Source organism: Monodon monoceros, unplaced genomic scaffold, assembly GCF_005190385.1.
Source record: "Monodon monoceros isolate NGI ecotype Baffin Bay Population unplaced genomic scaffold, NGI_Narwhal_1 Super_Scaffold_4, whole genome shotgun sequence".
Lineage (NCBI taxonomy): Eukaryota > Metazoa > Chordata > Mammalia > Artiodactyla > Monodontidae > Monodon > Monodon monoceros.
The window spans coordinates 49,415,831-49,431,961 of NW_021703781.1; the positions used below are offsets into that span (position 1 = coordinate 49,415,831).

At 42.2% G+C, this 16,131-nt stretch overlaps 1 protein-coding gene across 2 annotated transcripts in view; it reads left to right on the forward strand.

Annotated features, from left to right (window-relative positions):
* Positions 1–16,131, forward strand: part of PDE6C (phosphodiesterase 6C) — a 60,265-nt gene that overhangs the window by 21,769 nt on the left and 22,365 nt on the right. For both annotated transcript variants that reach the window (XM_029245536.1, XM_029245535.1), the window contains exons 9-14: positions 3,300–3,449; positions 4,037–4,180; positions 5,386–5,454; positions 10,241–10,387; positions 10,625–10,732; positions 11,087–11,196. In XM_029245536.1, the coding sequence (XP_029101369.1) occupies positions 3,300–3,449; positions 4,037–4,180; positions 5,386–5,454; positions 10,241–10,387; positions 10,625–10,732; positions 11,087–11,196 (728 nt within the window). The remainder of the gene's footprint in view (positions 1–3,299; positions 3,450–4,036; positions 4,181–5,385; positions 5,455–10,240; positions 10,388–10,624; positions 10,733–11,086; positions 11,197–16,131) is intronic.

Here is a 16,131-nt window from a genome sequence, read left to right on the forward strand (position 1 = left end):
AATTGGCCAGCTCCCTAGGAAACATCAGTGTAGTGCCCGTGAAAACATGCTTCTCAGGTCTCTGACTGTAGGAAGGATGACCATCAAATGGCTGCTGGGCTGGGAAACCCACTGTCCGCGCGGAGGCTGCACTTCCTGTGGGCCGGGATACTAACACAGGCCAGTTCCTGGGAGATGCCAGACTCCTCTGACCAGCACTGTTGGTCCTAGGAAGCCCCTTCAGCCCTGCAAACTCTTTCAGAACTGCACTGTGGTCTAAGACACTCCCACCCAGCTCTCCATCCTTCCTTCTGTCCTTAGCCCCGGGGTCAGGACTGCATCTTTTTTTAAAAAATAAATTTATTTATTTATTTTTGGCTGCATTGGGTCTTCGTTGCTGCGTGTGGGCTTTCTTTAGTTGTGGTGTGCGGGCTTCTCATTGTAGTGGCTTCTCTTGTTGCAGAGCACAGGCTCTAGGCACGCGGGCTTCAGTAGTTGTGGCTCATGGGCTCTAGAGCGCAGGTTTCAGTAGTTGTGGCATGCGGGCTCAGTAGTTGTGGCTCACAGGCTCTAGAGCGCAGGCTCGGTAGTTGTGGTGCACGGGCTTAGTTGCTCCGCGGCATGTGGGATCTTCCTGGACCAGGGCTTGAACCCGTGTCCCCTGTATTGGCAGGTGGATTCTTAACCACTGTGCCACCAGGGAAGCCCAGGACTGCATCTTGATGGGCTCTCAGCCTCCCTCTCTGTTTTCCCTCACAGGCATTGCCCCTGTGGATCATTCCAAAAGGCAGACTCAGGATAGGGTGCCCATCCTCCGCAAACCTCCACCCTGCTGGGCCTTCTCATTCTGTCCACCTGCTTGCACCCACCTCCATTCTCACTAGTCCCTCTTGCACCTGAGAAGTTTAATGAAAAAACCAATGATTCAAAGTGAACTGTGGTCAGAACAAACCTGCAAAGGCAATGATTCTCAAGCTGCGTTTCTTGGGGGCAGGGTGTACATATTAGCTTCCTGTTGCTGCTGTAACAATTACCACTTAGTGGCTTAAAGCAACACAGCTGAGTTATCTTACGGTTCTGGAGTCAGAAGTCTAAAATGCGTCACACCGGGCTAAATTCAAGGTGCTGGCAGGACTGTGTTCCTTTCTAAAGGATCTGGGGGGAGAACCTGTCTCCTTGTCTTTTCCAGCTTCTGAAGCTGCCTTGTCTCATGGCTCCCTTCCATCTTCAAAGCCAGCAGTCACATCGCCCTGACTTTGCTTCTGCTGTCATATCTCCTTCTCTGATTTTTGATCCTGACTCTCTTTTCTACTTTTAAGGATCCTTGTAATTACATTGGGTCCACCTGGAAAATCCAGGATAATTTCCCTATTTTAAGATCAGCTGACTGACAACCTGAATTCCATCTGCTGGTTTAATACGCCTTCCCCGTTTAAAGTAACCTGTTCACAGATTCCAGGGATGAGGAAGTGGACATCTTCAGGGTGTAAGGGGCCCTTCATTTAACATGAATTAAAGTGATCCCAATTCACAGAAGAAAAAGTACATAGAATTTTCTGTCTTAAGTTTTTGTCCTATTTTTCTTAAATCTTAAGTTCCTTCTATCACTTTTCTGTGAACAAGCTCTAACTTAATAGCAAGAGACATGAACATGAACAGGTACCAACTGAATATGTACTGAAAAAACAGAGGCAGTCAGTAAAGCTTATTTTGGAAGCTTTTTAAAAATAAATACACAGGTGCTTACCTTGCACACAGGTATTATTTTCTGTTATTGATGTTGTCTCTCATCCTTGTGAGGATATAAGTATATAAACATTTCATAGTAGTTTCCAAAAATGAAGACTTTGAGAACCACTGTGCACTGCTTTTTCTTTCCCCCAAAGCTTTGACCGTTAGGAAGCATGAATTGAGGTTTGGTTTCTCTGCTTTTCATTCTAAGTATAAAGGCAAGCTCTTCAACTAATAAGCAGTTGTTTATTGAGCATCCGTTATATGCCCAGCACCGTCCTGTCACTTAGGTAGAATTGAACAGTTTATGAAACAGCTCTTTGGTAAGATTAGAAAATAGCCTCAGAGACAACAGTCAACAGTTCCAAAGCATTTGGAAATTATCTAAATGCTAAATTGTACGGTCAAGTCTAGAAGTGCTGATGGAGTTCTGAAAAAGAAAAGTTCCATATGGGTGAAAAAAGTTAGAGAAGGCTTCAAGGGAGAGGTGAGACTTAACCAGAGCCTCTGAGGATGACTAAGCCGAGGACAGGCAGAAGAAGGAATAGCCTGGCGTGATGGGTGCTTGGCTACCTTTGCCTTGTTGCATGCTGTGCAGGTGCCACACCATGGTTCTCAGGCTTCGGAGGACTTTAGAATTACCTGGGGAGCCTATTTAAGATGCATGCCCAGAGATTATGAAACGAGCTAAAAAGAAAAAAAATCTGTTGCCCTTGATCTTTGGGCAACACTTTGAGAAACACTCCTGAACTTCTGTGTCAGCATTCCCTACTAGACTGTTATCTTGAGGTTAGGGACTGTGATTTATTCACCTTTGCACCCCCAGCAACTAGCCCAGGTCCTGAAACATCGTGGGGATTGACAGATGTTTACTAAGTGGAACCACACCACAGAACAAAAAACGATCTTGATGGATCGGTCAGGAAAGCAGAATTTAGCTAAACAGGTTTTGAAGGACAGAAGAAATAAACAGGGAACACTGAGGTAACACAGGTAAATGCTTCCTATCCCTAGGGCTGGAGCGGGAGAGGTCAAAGAGAAGAGGGTAGGGTTGTCACAATACAGACACTTGGTTCTAGGACACTTAAATGTACTACAGCACTTTTATGGCTGTATAGTTCTAGCCATGTTCTGATACAACATAGGAATTGTGCATCTAACACCCCCCAATTATTCTTTCTTTAAACTGAAAATAACCTAAGTGGGGAATAGTGAGGGCTATAGTGGCTATAAAGGGGTAGGGCAAGGGAGCCCCGTGATGATGGATTAGTTCTCTATCTTGGTTCTAGTGGAGGTTGCACATATCTACCTATGTGATGAATTTGCATAGAAACACTCCTGCCTACCCCCGCACGTGCACAAATACATATAAATCTGGTGAAATCTGAATAAGCTCCATGGATTGTACCAATATGTATTCCCTGGTCTTGTTAGTGTACCATAGTGACACAAGATGTTATGGGGAAGACTGGGTAAAGGGTACATGGGACTTCTCTGTACATTTCTTCTGCAACCTGCTGTGTACCTATAGTTATTTCAAAAAAAAAAAAAAGTTAAAAAAATAACCTTAGTGTCTTTATCGTTTGTAGAAAGGACCTGTAGATGAGACTGGTTGGGTCATTAAAAATGTCTTGTCCCTGCCTATTGTCAACAAGAAAGAAGACATCGTGGGTGTAGCTACATTTTACAACAGGAAGGATGGAAAGCCTTTTGATGAGTATGATGAACACATCACTGAGGTAAGTGCAATTATAAAATAATGGAGGTAGATGAAATGCATGAAATAATAGAAGATGCATAATTATTTGTTATTCTGGAATGATGTTTCTGAAGGGCAATTAAGACGTGAGTCACACATGGTTGCAGTCAATATATTGTTACTGCGTCATTTCTGTTTCCTGACTTCCGTAAACTGTACCGTTTTCTACCAAAGTGAACTTTTGGCTTAATCAAAATTCTTTTCAGTACTAGGGAACTGGGGAAAGGTCTCTCTCTCCTTTCTCCCTACTCCCCTTCTATCACCTCTCACCCTTGCTGCCACCTCCAGCCCTCTCTGATTTTCAGGTCATGCTTTATCTATGGATTTTTGTAATTCCTCTCCTCTAATAAAATATCCACGGTGCATGGAGCACTTTGAAAAGCAAGGGCTTAGCCAGTTTTTTTGTCTGGCGCTGATTATTGTACTTTTTGTTCCTTAGATTAAAACAAGGAACTGGGTTGTTGATGGCGGAAGGGAGATTGATTGATAGGAAAGCATGCAAACTGTTGCCTCCAAATCATTTTTTCTTTAGGTTTAGAGAATCGAATCACATTGTATCTATTTCAGACTCTCACACAATTTCTTGGATGGTCTCTTTTAAATACTGACACCTATGAGAAAATGAATAAACTAGTAAACAGAAAGGACATAGCCCAGGAAATGCTCATGAACCACACCAAAGCTACTCCTGATGAAATCAAGTCCATTTTGGTAAGTGAGGAATTCGTCCTGTGACATTAGATGCTATCTAACCATGGCCTCTGGAATTCGCCTAATTACCCGGAGGTCTGACAAATGAGAATAGGTTTAGTCCTGGGCTAGGAGGGGAGAAACAAAGAAGGAGGGGTTGAGGGGAACCTGAGTGGTCCACAGTACACAGAGCCTTACTGAATTTCCAGGCTGCTTGGTTGGAATAGCACTTTGTTAAAAATAGCTCTGTAGGAGCTGGAGTAGTGAGGTCTAGATTCAAGAGTGTTAGCAAGGAAAAAAATATTTCTAGGGAGCGAAATGTCAGCTGTTGCCGTGTAATGCTGTATAACAACCCTAACCTCTCAGTGGTATATGACAATAAGCATTTATTTCTCACTTACGAGTTTGTGGGTTGACCAGATTTCAACTAATCTTGGTTGGGCTGGGCTCCAAGCTGTGCGTCTGGTTTGCTTTCTGCATCTATCATCCTTGATCAGCAGCTACCTGATAGATGTTCTTCTCATGGTGATGACAAGTACAAGAGAGCAAGCCCAGCTGTGCAAGCTCGTTTCAATTCTTTCCTCACATCAAATTCACTAAAATTTTCAAGGTACAAACATGACCAAGATCAGCATCATGGATGATTGGAGAGCAAGTAGATATTCGCTAACAGTGTTCTAATCACCACCAAATGAAGGGAAAATATAACACACCCACTGTCTCTATTCCTTTATTTCAAAAGCTTTCAGAGTGTGTGTGGATGTAGTTTTCCTGGGGTGTTTTTGTTTGATGGCTTGGTTGGTTGGTTGGTTTTGGTTTTGCTGGGTGGTTTGAGACTTAAAAGAAATTTGATTTGAGAGTTTGAGATGTTGAAGATGAAAATGTCTGGGGAGAATAAAGGGAAATTGCTATAAACTAAAGAAAAACAGATGTAAGCCATTCATTTTTCTCGCCTACATGCAAACAACTGACGTCTCCCTCACCCTCTCCCTCTCTCTCTCTTTTTTTGAGACAGCTACTGTTACATTTTGGGGAGAAAGAGAGATTAATTAATTTTTAGAGAAAATTCTAAATAATCAAGTGCTATAGATCTTCTTTGTATCCAGAATGCATCTTTCATGGAACTCATTACAACATAGTTTATTTTAACTGATTTTAAGAGTAAAGGAATCAGATAGAAATCAACTTTATAGCAATTTCACACCTCCTTTGCTTTTACATTTTAGAAATTTAAAGAGAAGTTAAATATAGATGTAATTGAAGACTGTGAAGAAAACCAACTTGTCACAATTTTGGTAAGTGTTTTACTTCTATCCTTAATGCCTTTTAAATAAAATATAGTAGGACACTTGTTCTCATTTTTCAAGTTAGTGTTGAGTTTCCTCTTCTCTGGCACCTTTCAAAGCTAAAAAGGAAAGAGATTTCTTCTACAGAGTGATCTTCTGGGTCCTTGCTTTTCTTTCTGTTTGTCCCCTACAGTACAATCCACAAAGGTAACTTAGAATCATAGTTAAACTAGATTACTGCATAAGGGAATGCAGGCACAGACTCTAGGGGTAGCATGGCCTGGTTTATTTTAATAGCTCTGGATTACAGCCTGGCCACCCTGGAAGACACGGCAGAATTACAATAGAGTGTAGATAGACCCTTAGAGGCACCATTATCAGCTGACATTGCTAGCTTCTCTTCTGGATCCTGGAGGAATTCAGTTCCTTCCTATTGTTGCCATTGGGTCACCCCTATTATATCTAGTTGAAATAACTTCTCTTCTAGTCATTAAGCCTGTATTTTGTTGTGTCTACTGTTTAAACCCACCCAAACACATGTTCTACAATCAACTGTTAAACCCATCCAGTAAATTTTTAATTTCAGAGATTATCTTTTTCAGTTCTAGAATGTATATTTAATTCTTTTTTTTAAAGATTCCAACTCTGTGCTAAAACTTTCCATCATTTAATCTACTTTATCTCTCTGTCTTCTTAAATTTACTCACCATAGTGATTTTGAATTCTCCATCTAGATACCTGAATCACCTATATGTCTGGTTCTACTGTCTATTTTTACTCTTGGGTTTTAGTCATTTGATCATTTTAAAGCATACTTCATAGTTTTTAAATTGAAAACCAGACACTGTGGATTAGGATTTGTAGGGGCTCTGGGTGATATTATCTTTCTGTTCAAAGGGTTAGAGTTTCTTCTGGCAGGTGAAGGAGTTGGTTTTAGATTTTGTTAGGGGTGGTCTATTTCAGTTTTGCTCTTGCTACTAGGGTAGAGCCCTTATTTCTAGAGCGTGGCCCTTCTGGGATCCCAATTAAGAACCCGGGATTACCAAGGCCCCTAGACCTTGAATTTCAGAGGCTTGAATACAATCTGCTCGAAATTGAAATCATATCACACTTACTTCCCTGCCTAACGACCTCCTCCTGTTTTCCACTGCCCCTTTCCAATCCATGACATATGTTCTTCTTTCTGAACTAAGATTACTGAATATCTCACCTTCTGCATTCCCATTTTTATGGGCTCTGTCCTCCCATCCTGGCCCTTGGCTGTACCACCACAGAGCCAGTGGCCTGTGACCCCTTTTTGAGGGATCTGCTCCCACCTTTATGTCTTCATGTCACTTGAGGCTCTTCCTCCTCCTCTCACTCTCTTTGGCTTTACCTCTGAGCACTTTCCTCTCACACTTGGCCCAGAAGATGACTCCTTCTCCTCATTTACCCCCAACAAAACTTATCTTCTTATAAAAAAAAGCTTTAATTGACATCCATGGCATGTTGGAAATTTTCTAGTTCTCTATTTGGAGGAGGAAGGGTCTTATGATGGAGAAGCAATAAAATGGGCAAAGAACCAGTAGCTTTACAATAAAACGGCCTATTTTGAGTGTAAAATGTGCTCTAAGCTCATCCCAAATCATTGCCGCATAAAACTTAACTCAAGAAACAACCATATTTCAGAGGGGTTCTCCAAAACTATTGGCGTAATTTCCAAGCTACATAAATATTTATGCATCTCCACTTAACCATGATTTTCTGCAGGGATGCATTTTAACTCTCATTTCAGGGAAGGTGTGGTCCTCTTTTATAGGTATAACAGCAGGTGCACGTTGCTGGGCTGGGAAGCACTGAGGTAGCAGTGCAGTGACTTGGGCAAAGGAAGTAGGGAAAGTCGTCCTCCCATCTTCCCCTCTGCTTCCCAGGACATTTCAGTTCACTCGCGGATGCCCTGCAGCTCACGTTTACCAGACCATGGGAGATGAGGACAGGGCGTCCCAGAGAAGTACCTCACTCAGTCCTCCTTTATTCCGTTTTGTTTTTCATTCATTCAGTAATTACTGAAACGTCCTATGATACAAGGAACTGTTAAGCCTCGAGGGCAAAAGATAGTGTGGTCTGGTTTTCACCTGGTTCAAGAAGCCGCCTGTTTATTAGGGAGACAAAAAATACAAGCAGTGACACTGCCTTGAATGAATGGGTTCACAGGGCGTGAGCACCAAGGGCCCTGGGGAGGATAAGGGCCTGATTCTACTCACAGAAGATGATAGACTGCGAGATGAGGCCATGGCATGGAGGCCTGCAGGGAAAGCAGGAATCGGCTGGGCAGAGATTGACAATGGGGGCTTGGAGATGGCTGGAGATGGGAAGGGGAAGCAGGACAGTGCAGACCAGGGCGTGGGGACACAGGAGACCGAAGACAGCTGGGTATGGCTGGAGCCCCAGTGAGCGGAAGAGGGGAGCAGCCCGTGAGGCCTGGCAGGGTGGTGGGACAAGACCATGGCAGCCTGGCACACTGGGACCTGCGAAGGGACCTGATCAGATACCCAGGGGCTTCTTCCTGGAGCAGAGGGAGTCAGCCAGCCGGGATGCAGCAGGTGGGTGGCGCCATGTTATGGCACGTGGGGTGGCAGCAGCCTCCCCCCTCTCATTCCACCTCAGCTGTGGGTTCCTTCAGGGAGGGGAAGACCAGCCTTTGGGGCCTGAGTTCCTACTTATCAGATGAATCAAAAGCCTTTATTTCTATCAGCCTCTCTGTATCACTGCTGCATGACTGCTGTTTTTCAAAACCTGTGATTGCCATATTGTAGTATTGTTTTATCGGTTCACCTGTAATTGTAAATGGGGGCTGGGAGTCATAATTCTGAGAACTTCTTACTTTGTTTCCTGCTGAAATGCGCATTTACGCTTTAGTGTGACTGACCTGATAACGCGTTAAAAAGCATTTTCACGTTTGATCTTTCCATAAACTCTGGGAACAGCAGGACTGAGGCGACCTCCAGCAGGGAGGTTCTGGGCATTGGGCACCCCTCACCGTACCCTGTAATTCTTAGTCTGATTTTTTAAAAGATGTGCTTATTTTTTGTCTCTCCCCACGAGAATGTGTGTTTCAGGGGCAGTGACAATGTCTGCTTTCTTCATTGCTTTATCCATAATGCCTACAACACAGATAGGAACCAATAAATGTTCGTTGAATGAATAAAAATGAATGCAGAAAAAGAGCCCCTTTGGGCAAGGAATCTGGGAGGGTCTGAAGAGAGAGAAAGTGATGAGAAGGCTTTGGCAGAGGACACAGGAGGTCCTATGAGAAAGGAGTTTTGTGAAGTGTTACTAGGGGCCATGGGTTGAATCCCCTCTAATTTTCTTTGACACATGCAAATAAAATTGGCACTGCTTTTTCATTAAAACAACGAAGACAAAAATGTTACTCTTGTCACTCCCATTTCACAGATGAGAACATTGATGTATTGGGTAGCATCTTTCGGAAAAACCCGAACGAACCTTTTGGCCAACCCAATAGCTAATACCAACCCAGAACTGAATACTAGTCTCCTGGCTCCAAGCCATAGCTTTGTAGGAGAGAGATCTCTGCCTAAAGTGACAGTCTGAGAGTGGCCTTGAAGAGAAGGGGGCACAGGAGGACGAGGAAGTTCCCTGAAGAGAAGGGCAAGGGTTTGAGGGGCCAGCCCAGACTCGGGGGTTAGGGGAACAGAAACCATAATTGTACTTAAAAGAGCCATATACCATTTGGTGTTGACATTTGTACAAATAGAGCATGAATCATCCTCTGGGAAACCTTGAACTTACTGAGGGACGTGATCTTAGCACAGTATTAAGGATTTATAATGGGCTCAGTAAATACCCACTGAACTGAATTGCTCCTGCATCTGCTGGACCCACACAGCCCTCGCCTGCTTCTCTCCTCCCGTGGGACTGTCTCTGACCTGCCTTCTACCAGATCAGCTGAATACACAGCCCTCCAGAGTCTCTCCTCCTTCACTTCCCCCAGCCTGCCTGCAATTTCTCCCAGCCCTGGCACTGACTCTGTGCTCTGGGAATGTTCTAAGCTCTCACCTTTCACTGGTCTGTATTTTATAACCATTTTAGTAAGTTAAATTCCTTAAGGCCAAGATGCATATTTTTATCTCCCAAGCCATGTTAATATTCATGGGACTAATTCACTGTTTTTTCACCTAGTCCTAAATCCTGACAGGGGGGTGGGTTAAATGAGATGTCTGCAAGTGTACCAGTACAGTGCGGGGCATTCATTCATTCATTCACTCAACAGACATTTACCAAGCACCTCCATGGGACAGGCCCTACAGGTTCTGAGATACCACAGCAAATAAAACAGACCAGATCCCATCCTTATGGAGCCCACAGACGAGTAGGAAAGCATCACTGAATAGGTAAAGATAATACGATAGAATCGAATTAAGCCATTGTTTACTGTTTACTGAATATTTCTGGAATGGAAAAAAGTTGAGTATTGAAAATGGGTTAGGCTGCTGCAAGTAAACATTTTACCTTGCATCAAAGAAAGAAAATAGCCACTGGGGTCTGATTTAGAATTGAATGCCTTCACTTAGAAAGCTTCTTAGTATAGCTGGGCCTCAGTTTCACCATCTGGAAACTGAGGATCATTGTGTAGGTTTGTTAGGATAATAAGGCATAACCCAGTATTGGGCAAGTAGAGGCTCAGTGAATTGCATGTGGCATCCTTTTATTGTAATTTTGTTTTATGTCCAGTGTCGGGTATATGAGACTAAAAGGAAATAAATGAATGTAAACTTGGTCCTTGTTTCAACAGAAAGAGGACCTACCAGACCCACAGGCCGTAGACCTGTATGAATTCCGCTTCAGCGACTTCCCCATCACAGAGCACGAACTGATTAAGTGTGGACTTCGGCTGTTTCTTGAAATAAATGTGGTGGAGAAATTCAAAGTACCTGTAGAGGTCAGATGGTATTTAATTTAAAATGCTGTGATTCTGTGGCTGTACTCCACTAAAATTTGCTGTGGTTCAGAAGATTCCCTGCAGTGTGGATTTTAAATTATCATTAACTTCGTCAGTTTGTCCACTTAAACCCTGTAAACAAGGCCAACCTATCTTTTCAGATAAGGTTGTCACAGACCTTCTTACCTTTAGAATTCTACTCCAAAGTCTGAGTGGTGGTGTCTCCTTTGGTGGCAGGTTCTCACCAGATGGATGTACACGGTGAGGAAGGGGTACCGTGCCGTCACTTACCACAACTGGCGACACGGGTTCAATGTGGGGCAGACGATGTTCACTTTGCTGATGGTAGGTACAGAGCCTGTGGGTCATCATGAACCTGTGCATCTCCCTCCTGAGCGTGCTGAGAAATGGATACAGTCCCATAAACCCCCAACCCCCCTGGAGACGATGCCAGGGTATGGGGGTATCCCTGGGCGTTTGGCTGAATTATCACTCTGACACTCGTGTCCTTATATCCATAAAGGAAAATTCAGTTACCTGCTGGGTTTGTAACTGCCCAGAATGAGCTACAGTCCTCAAGAAATAAAGCCAGCTTGCTCTAAAAACACAGCAGACCCCCTTCTCCATTGCAGGCCGGCCTCACTGCACATGCCGCGGAGGTGCCTTAATCCTAGTAAATATGTATGTCTATTGTTTTAGACAGGAAGACTGAAGAAATACTACACGGATCTTGAAGCCTTTGCCATGCTTGCTGCTGCCTTCTGCCATGACATTGACCACAGAGGCACCAATAACTTGTATCAGATGAAGTAAGTGAACACATGTGGCCACATCAACGTGTTCTGGTGCCCCCCCCCCTTATTTGTAAACGCCTTCACTCCTTCTTTTTTCAACTTTGTTTCATCAAAGTATTGAATTCATACATTAAAGAGCATTGATCTTTGGCTTACACCTGTACACACCTGGGTAGCGCCCCACCAGCTCAAGCTAGAGAACATTTTTCCCTCGGCTGACTACTCTCACGTCCCTGGTCCTTATACTTCCACCAACTGACCTTCAGCTGACCTTGCATCTTAACATCATCACCATCTTCCTCTCTTGCCCAAGAAAAGAAGTGCAATTATAAGGGTACAGGCCCTCAGCTCAGACAGATTTGGATTTATTGGGTTCACAAGTTATTTAAACTTTCTAAGCTTCGAGTTCCTCATTGGGAAAATAATAATTATGGTAATGGTACCTAACACTTAAGGTCGTTGTAAAGATCAAATGAGATATATATAAGGCACTCAGCTCATGGTTGGCTCTTGGAAGTTAATAATTCTTAAGTATTATTACTATTACTGTTATTGTGTCATTGGCACTTGTCAAAATTCATCAGCAATGCCATAGCCAGCCTAACTCCTTGATAGTGACATTTAAGAAGCTCTGTCTGCCTTGGCCACACTGTATCTTCATCTGTGACACATGACCTACCCCTCTCCAGAGGTACCAGAGGGAGTGAGACAATTTAGAGAGAATGAGCTTTGGAGTCTGGTTTTATGGGATCCAGATACTTCCCAGTTGAGGGATCTTGGGCAAATCATTTAATCTATTTGAGATTCTGTTTCTTAACTGTAAAATGGGTATAATATTGACCTCTTAAAGACTGCTGTGAGAACCACATGAAATTGTATATGTGAAACATAGTAGATGCTGAAGAAATATACTCAGTGAATGGAATGCACCTCGTGAGCAGTGACTTTTCACCTTCAGCAACTCTACCAATCAGGCTTTGCCTTGAAACGGGAATCTCCATTCTGGGTTCCGGGTAAGCAACGTCTTCGTCTTGAGAGTTCCAGCCCTTTATTTTTTTTGTTTACCTTTTTATTTTCTGTTGGAGTACAGTTGATTAATAATGTTGTGATAGTTTCAGGTGCACAGCAAAGTGGTTCAGTTACACATATACGTGTATTGATTCTTACCTGTGTCCCGCTGTAGTGGAAGCATGGAATCCTAACCACTGGACCACCAGGGAAGTCCCAGTTATCCATTTTATTTTATTTATTTTATTTTTTATATCTTTATTGGAGTATAATTGCTTTACAATGGTGTGTTAGTTTCTGCTGTATAACAAAGTGAATCAGTTATACATATACATATGTTCCCACATCTCTTCCCTCTTGCGTCTCCCTCCCTCCCACCCTCCCTATCCCACCCCTCCAGGCAGTCACAAAGCACCAAGCTGATCTCCCTGTGCTATGCGGCTGCTTCCCACTAGCTATCTGCCTTACGTTTGGTAGTGTATGTATGTCCATGCCTCTCTCTCGCTTTGTCACAGCTCACCCTTCCCCCTCCCCACATCCTCAAGTCCGTTCTCCAGTAGGCCTGCGTCTTTATTCCCGTCTTACTTGATGAATCTCCTTATGTCCTCAAGTCCCTTCTCCAGTAGGTCTGGGTCTTTATTCCCGTCTTACTTGATGAATCTCCTTATGTCCTCAAGTCCCTTCTCCAGTAGGTCTGCGTCTTTATTCCCGTCTTACTTGATGAATCTCCTTATGTCCTCAAGTCCCTTCTCCAGTAGGTCTGCGTCTTTATTCCCGTCTTACTTGATGAATCTCCTTATGTCCTCAAGTCCCTTCTCCAGTAGGTCTGCGTCTTTATTCCCGTCTTACTTGATGAATCTCCTTATGTCCTCAAGTCCCTTCTCTAGTAGGTCTGGGTCTTTATTCCCGTCTTACTTGATGAATCTCCTTATGTCCTCAAGTCCCTTCTCCAGTAGGTCTGCGTCTTTATTCCCGTCTTACTTGATGAATCTCCTTATGTGCCTTTGCTGTGCTGGGGGAGTTGCTCAGGAGTCCACAGAGATCTGGAGACATTACACTGGTGAAACAGTTAACAGAAGACTGAGGGAGACTGAATTATTATTCTCATACTGGCGGTACCGGTCAGCCTGCTGTGCAGTGTAAGCTGAACACAGCTTCCTGGCTTGACCTTGTGTCCTTGGTCTGATTTCTTGTCTCCAGAATGTCCAACCCCCTGGGTTCTGGTTTTCATCCTTACCTCCCATCTTTAGACTATGCCCTCTGGCAATGCCCTAGAAACCTTGCCATTTTCAAATTTTTATTATTCCCTTGAGTTCTTTTGTTCTCTTTGTTCACTTTTCTGGCCATTTTGTTTTCTGCTTCATTCTTTCATAGGTTCATAGTTTTCTTTGTTCCTTTCATCCCCCTTTTCTTGGCTAGTTTTTCAATTCTCTCATCTTTCAGTCTCCTTTACTCACCTCCGTTTTGTGTCTGATGAGATGTGGTTATCAGCAAATAATCTGAGGAACTTTAGCATTTATCTCGTCCTCCTCCGCCCCACATTCAACGCAGGCCTCTTCCCTACTGTATTTCTTCCCGAGTTCTCTAGTCTACATTCCATTATTTTTTATGATGGCTCATAAGGGACTCTTATATTTTTGAATGATTCTAATGGCTGAATGTTCTTCATGGTACCAAATTGAAATTGGTCTCCTTATAACTTCTGTTAGTCCTAGTTCAAGTCTCTGAAGGTGTTAGAATATGTATAATTTCTCATCCACAGGCTATTCCTTCGTATATTAAAGAGAATTATTATTTTCCCCTCCTCTTTTCCTGGCTGAATATACCTGGTTGAACTTTTGTTTTAATCATTTCTCATATAATATTTTCTATACATATAATTTTATCTGTTATTCTTCTGTGAACCCACTCCAGTGTTTTTATGTCATTCCTTAAATGTGGGTCTTGGCAAATACCGTATGCTAACACATATATATGGAATTTAAGAAAAAAAAATGTCATGAAGAACCTAGGGGTAAGACAGGAATAAAGACCCAGACCTGCTAGAGAACGGACTTGAGGATATGGGGAGGGGGAAGGGTCAGCTGTGACAAAGTGAGAGAGAGGCATGGACATATATACACTACCAAACGTAAGGTAGATAGCTAGTGGGAAGCAGCTGCATAGCACAGGGAGATCAGCTCGGTGCTTTGTGACCGCCTGGAGGTGTGGGATAGGGAAGGTGGGAGGGAGGGAGGGAGGGAGACGCAAGAGGGAAGAGATATGGGAACATATGTATATGTATAACTGATTCACTTTGTTATAAAGCAGAAACTAACACACCATTGTAAAGCAATTATACCCCAGTAAAGATGTTAAAAAAAAAATGTGCGTCTTGGGGTTTGACATAATAATCCAAACATGATCTGAAATACTTTATATTTAATCCTAATTAAATTTCATCTTCTTAATTTGGTTCTTTTTTTAAAATTGAAGTTTAGTTGATTTACAGCATTGTGTTAGTTTCCGGTGTACAGCAAAGTGATTCAGTTTTATATATATACATATATATGTATATATATAATCTATCTTTTTCAGATTCTCTTCCATTAAAGGTTATTATAAGATATTGAATATAGTTCTCTGTGCTATACAGTAGGTCCTTGATGTTTATCTGTTTTATATATGGTGGTGTGTGTGTGTTAATCCCAAACTCCTAATTTATCCCTCCCTCCCTCTTTCCCCTTTGGTAACCTAAGTTTGTTTTCTATGTCTGTGAGTCTATTTCTGTTTTGTAAATAAGTTCATGTGTATGATTTTTTGAGATTCTACATATAAGTGATATCATATAATATTTGTCTTTGACTTACTTCACTTAGTATGATAATCTCTAGGTCCTTCCATGTTGCTGCAAATGGCATTATTTCATTCTTTTATATGGCTGAGTAATATTCCATCATATATATATATATATATATATATACATATACACACACACACACACACATATATATATATACACACACATATACATATATATATATATATATATATATATATATATATATCTCCCACATTTTCTGTATGGTATATATACCATATATATATATACACCGCATCTTCTGTATCCGTTCATCTGTCGATGGACATTTAGTTTGCTTCCTTGTCCTGGCTATTGTAAATAATGCTGCTATGAACATTGGGGTGCATGTATCTTTCTGAATTAGAGTTTTTGTCTTTTCCTGATATATGCCCAGGAGTGGTATTGCTGAATCACATAGTAACTCTATTTTTAGTTTTATAAGGAACCTCCATACTGTTTTCCATAGTGACTGCACCAACTTACATTCCCACCAACACTGCAGGAGGGTTTGCTTTTCTCCACACCCTCTCCAGCATTTATTATTTGTAGATTTTTTTAATGATGGCCATTCTGACTGGTGTGAGGTGATACCTCATTGTAGTTTTGATTTGCATTTCTCTAATAATTAGCAATGTTGAGCATCTTTTCATGTGCCTGTTGGCCATCTGTATGTCTTCTTTGGAGAGATGTCTGTTTAGGTCTTCTGCCCATTTTTTGATTGGGTCATTAGTTTGTTTTTTTTATATTGAGCTGTATGAGCTGTTTGTATATTTTGGAAATTAATCGCTTGGCAGTCACATTGTTTGCAAATATTTTCTCCCATTCTGTAGGTTGTCTTTTCACTTCACTTATGGTTTCCTTTGCTGTGTTAATCTGATTCTTTATTCCACTCTTAATTGAAATTGCCTTTTAAAGCAGTCTATCAGCCAGTGGATTCGATATTTTTTCCAGCTTTTTTATCATCTGAAAATTAGATAGGCATGATTTCCATCAATATTCATTCAAGTCATTGATAAAACTGTGCATCAGGACAAAGCCAGGGCAGAGTTGTGAGACTTGGGGCTAGAAACCTATCCCTGGGGAAGATAGTTAATTAAGCG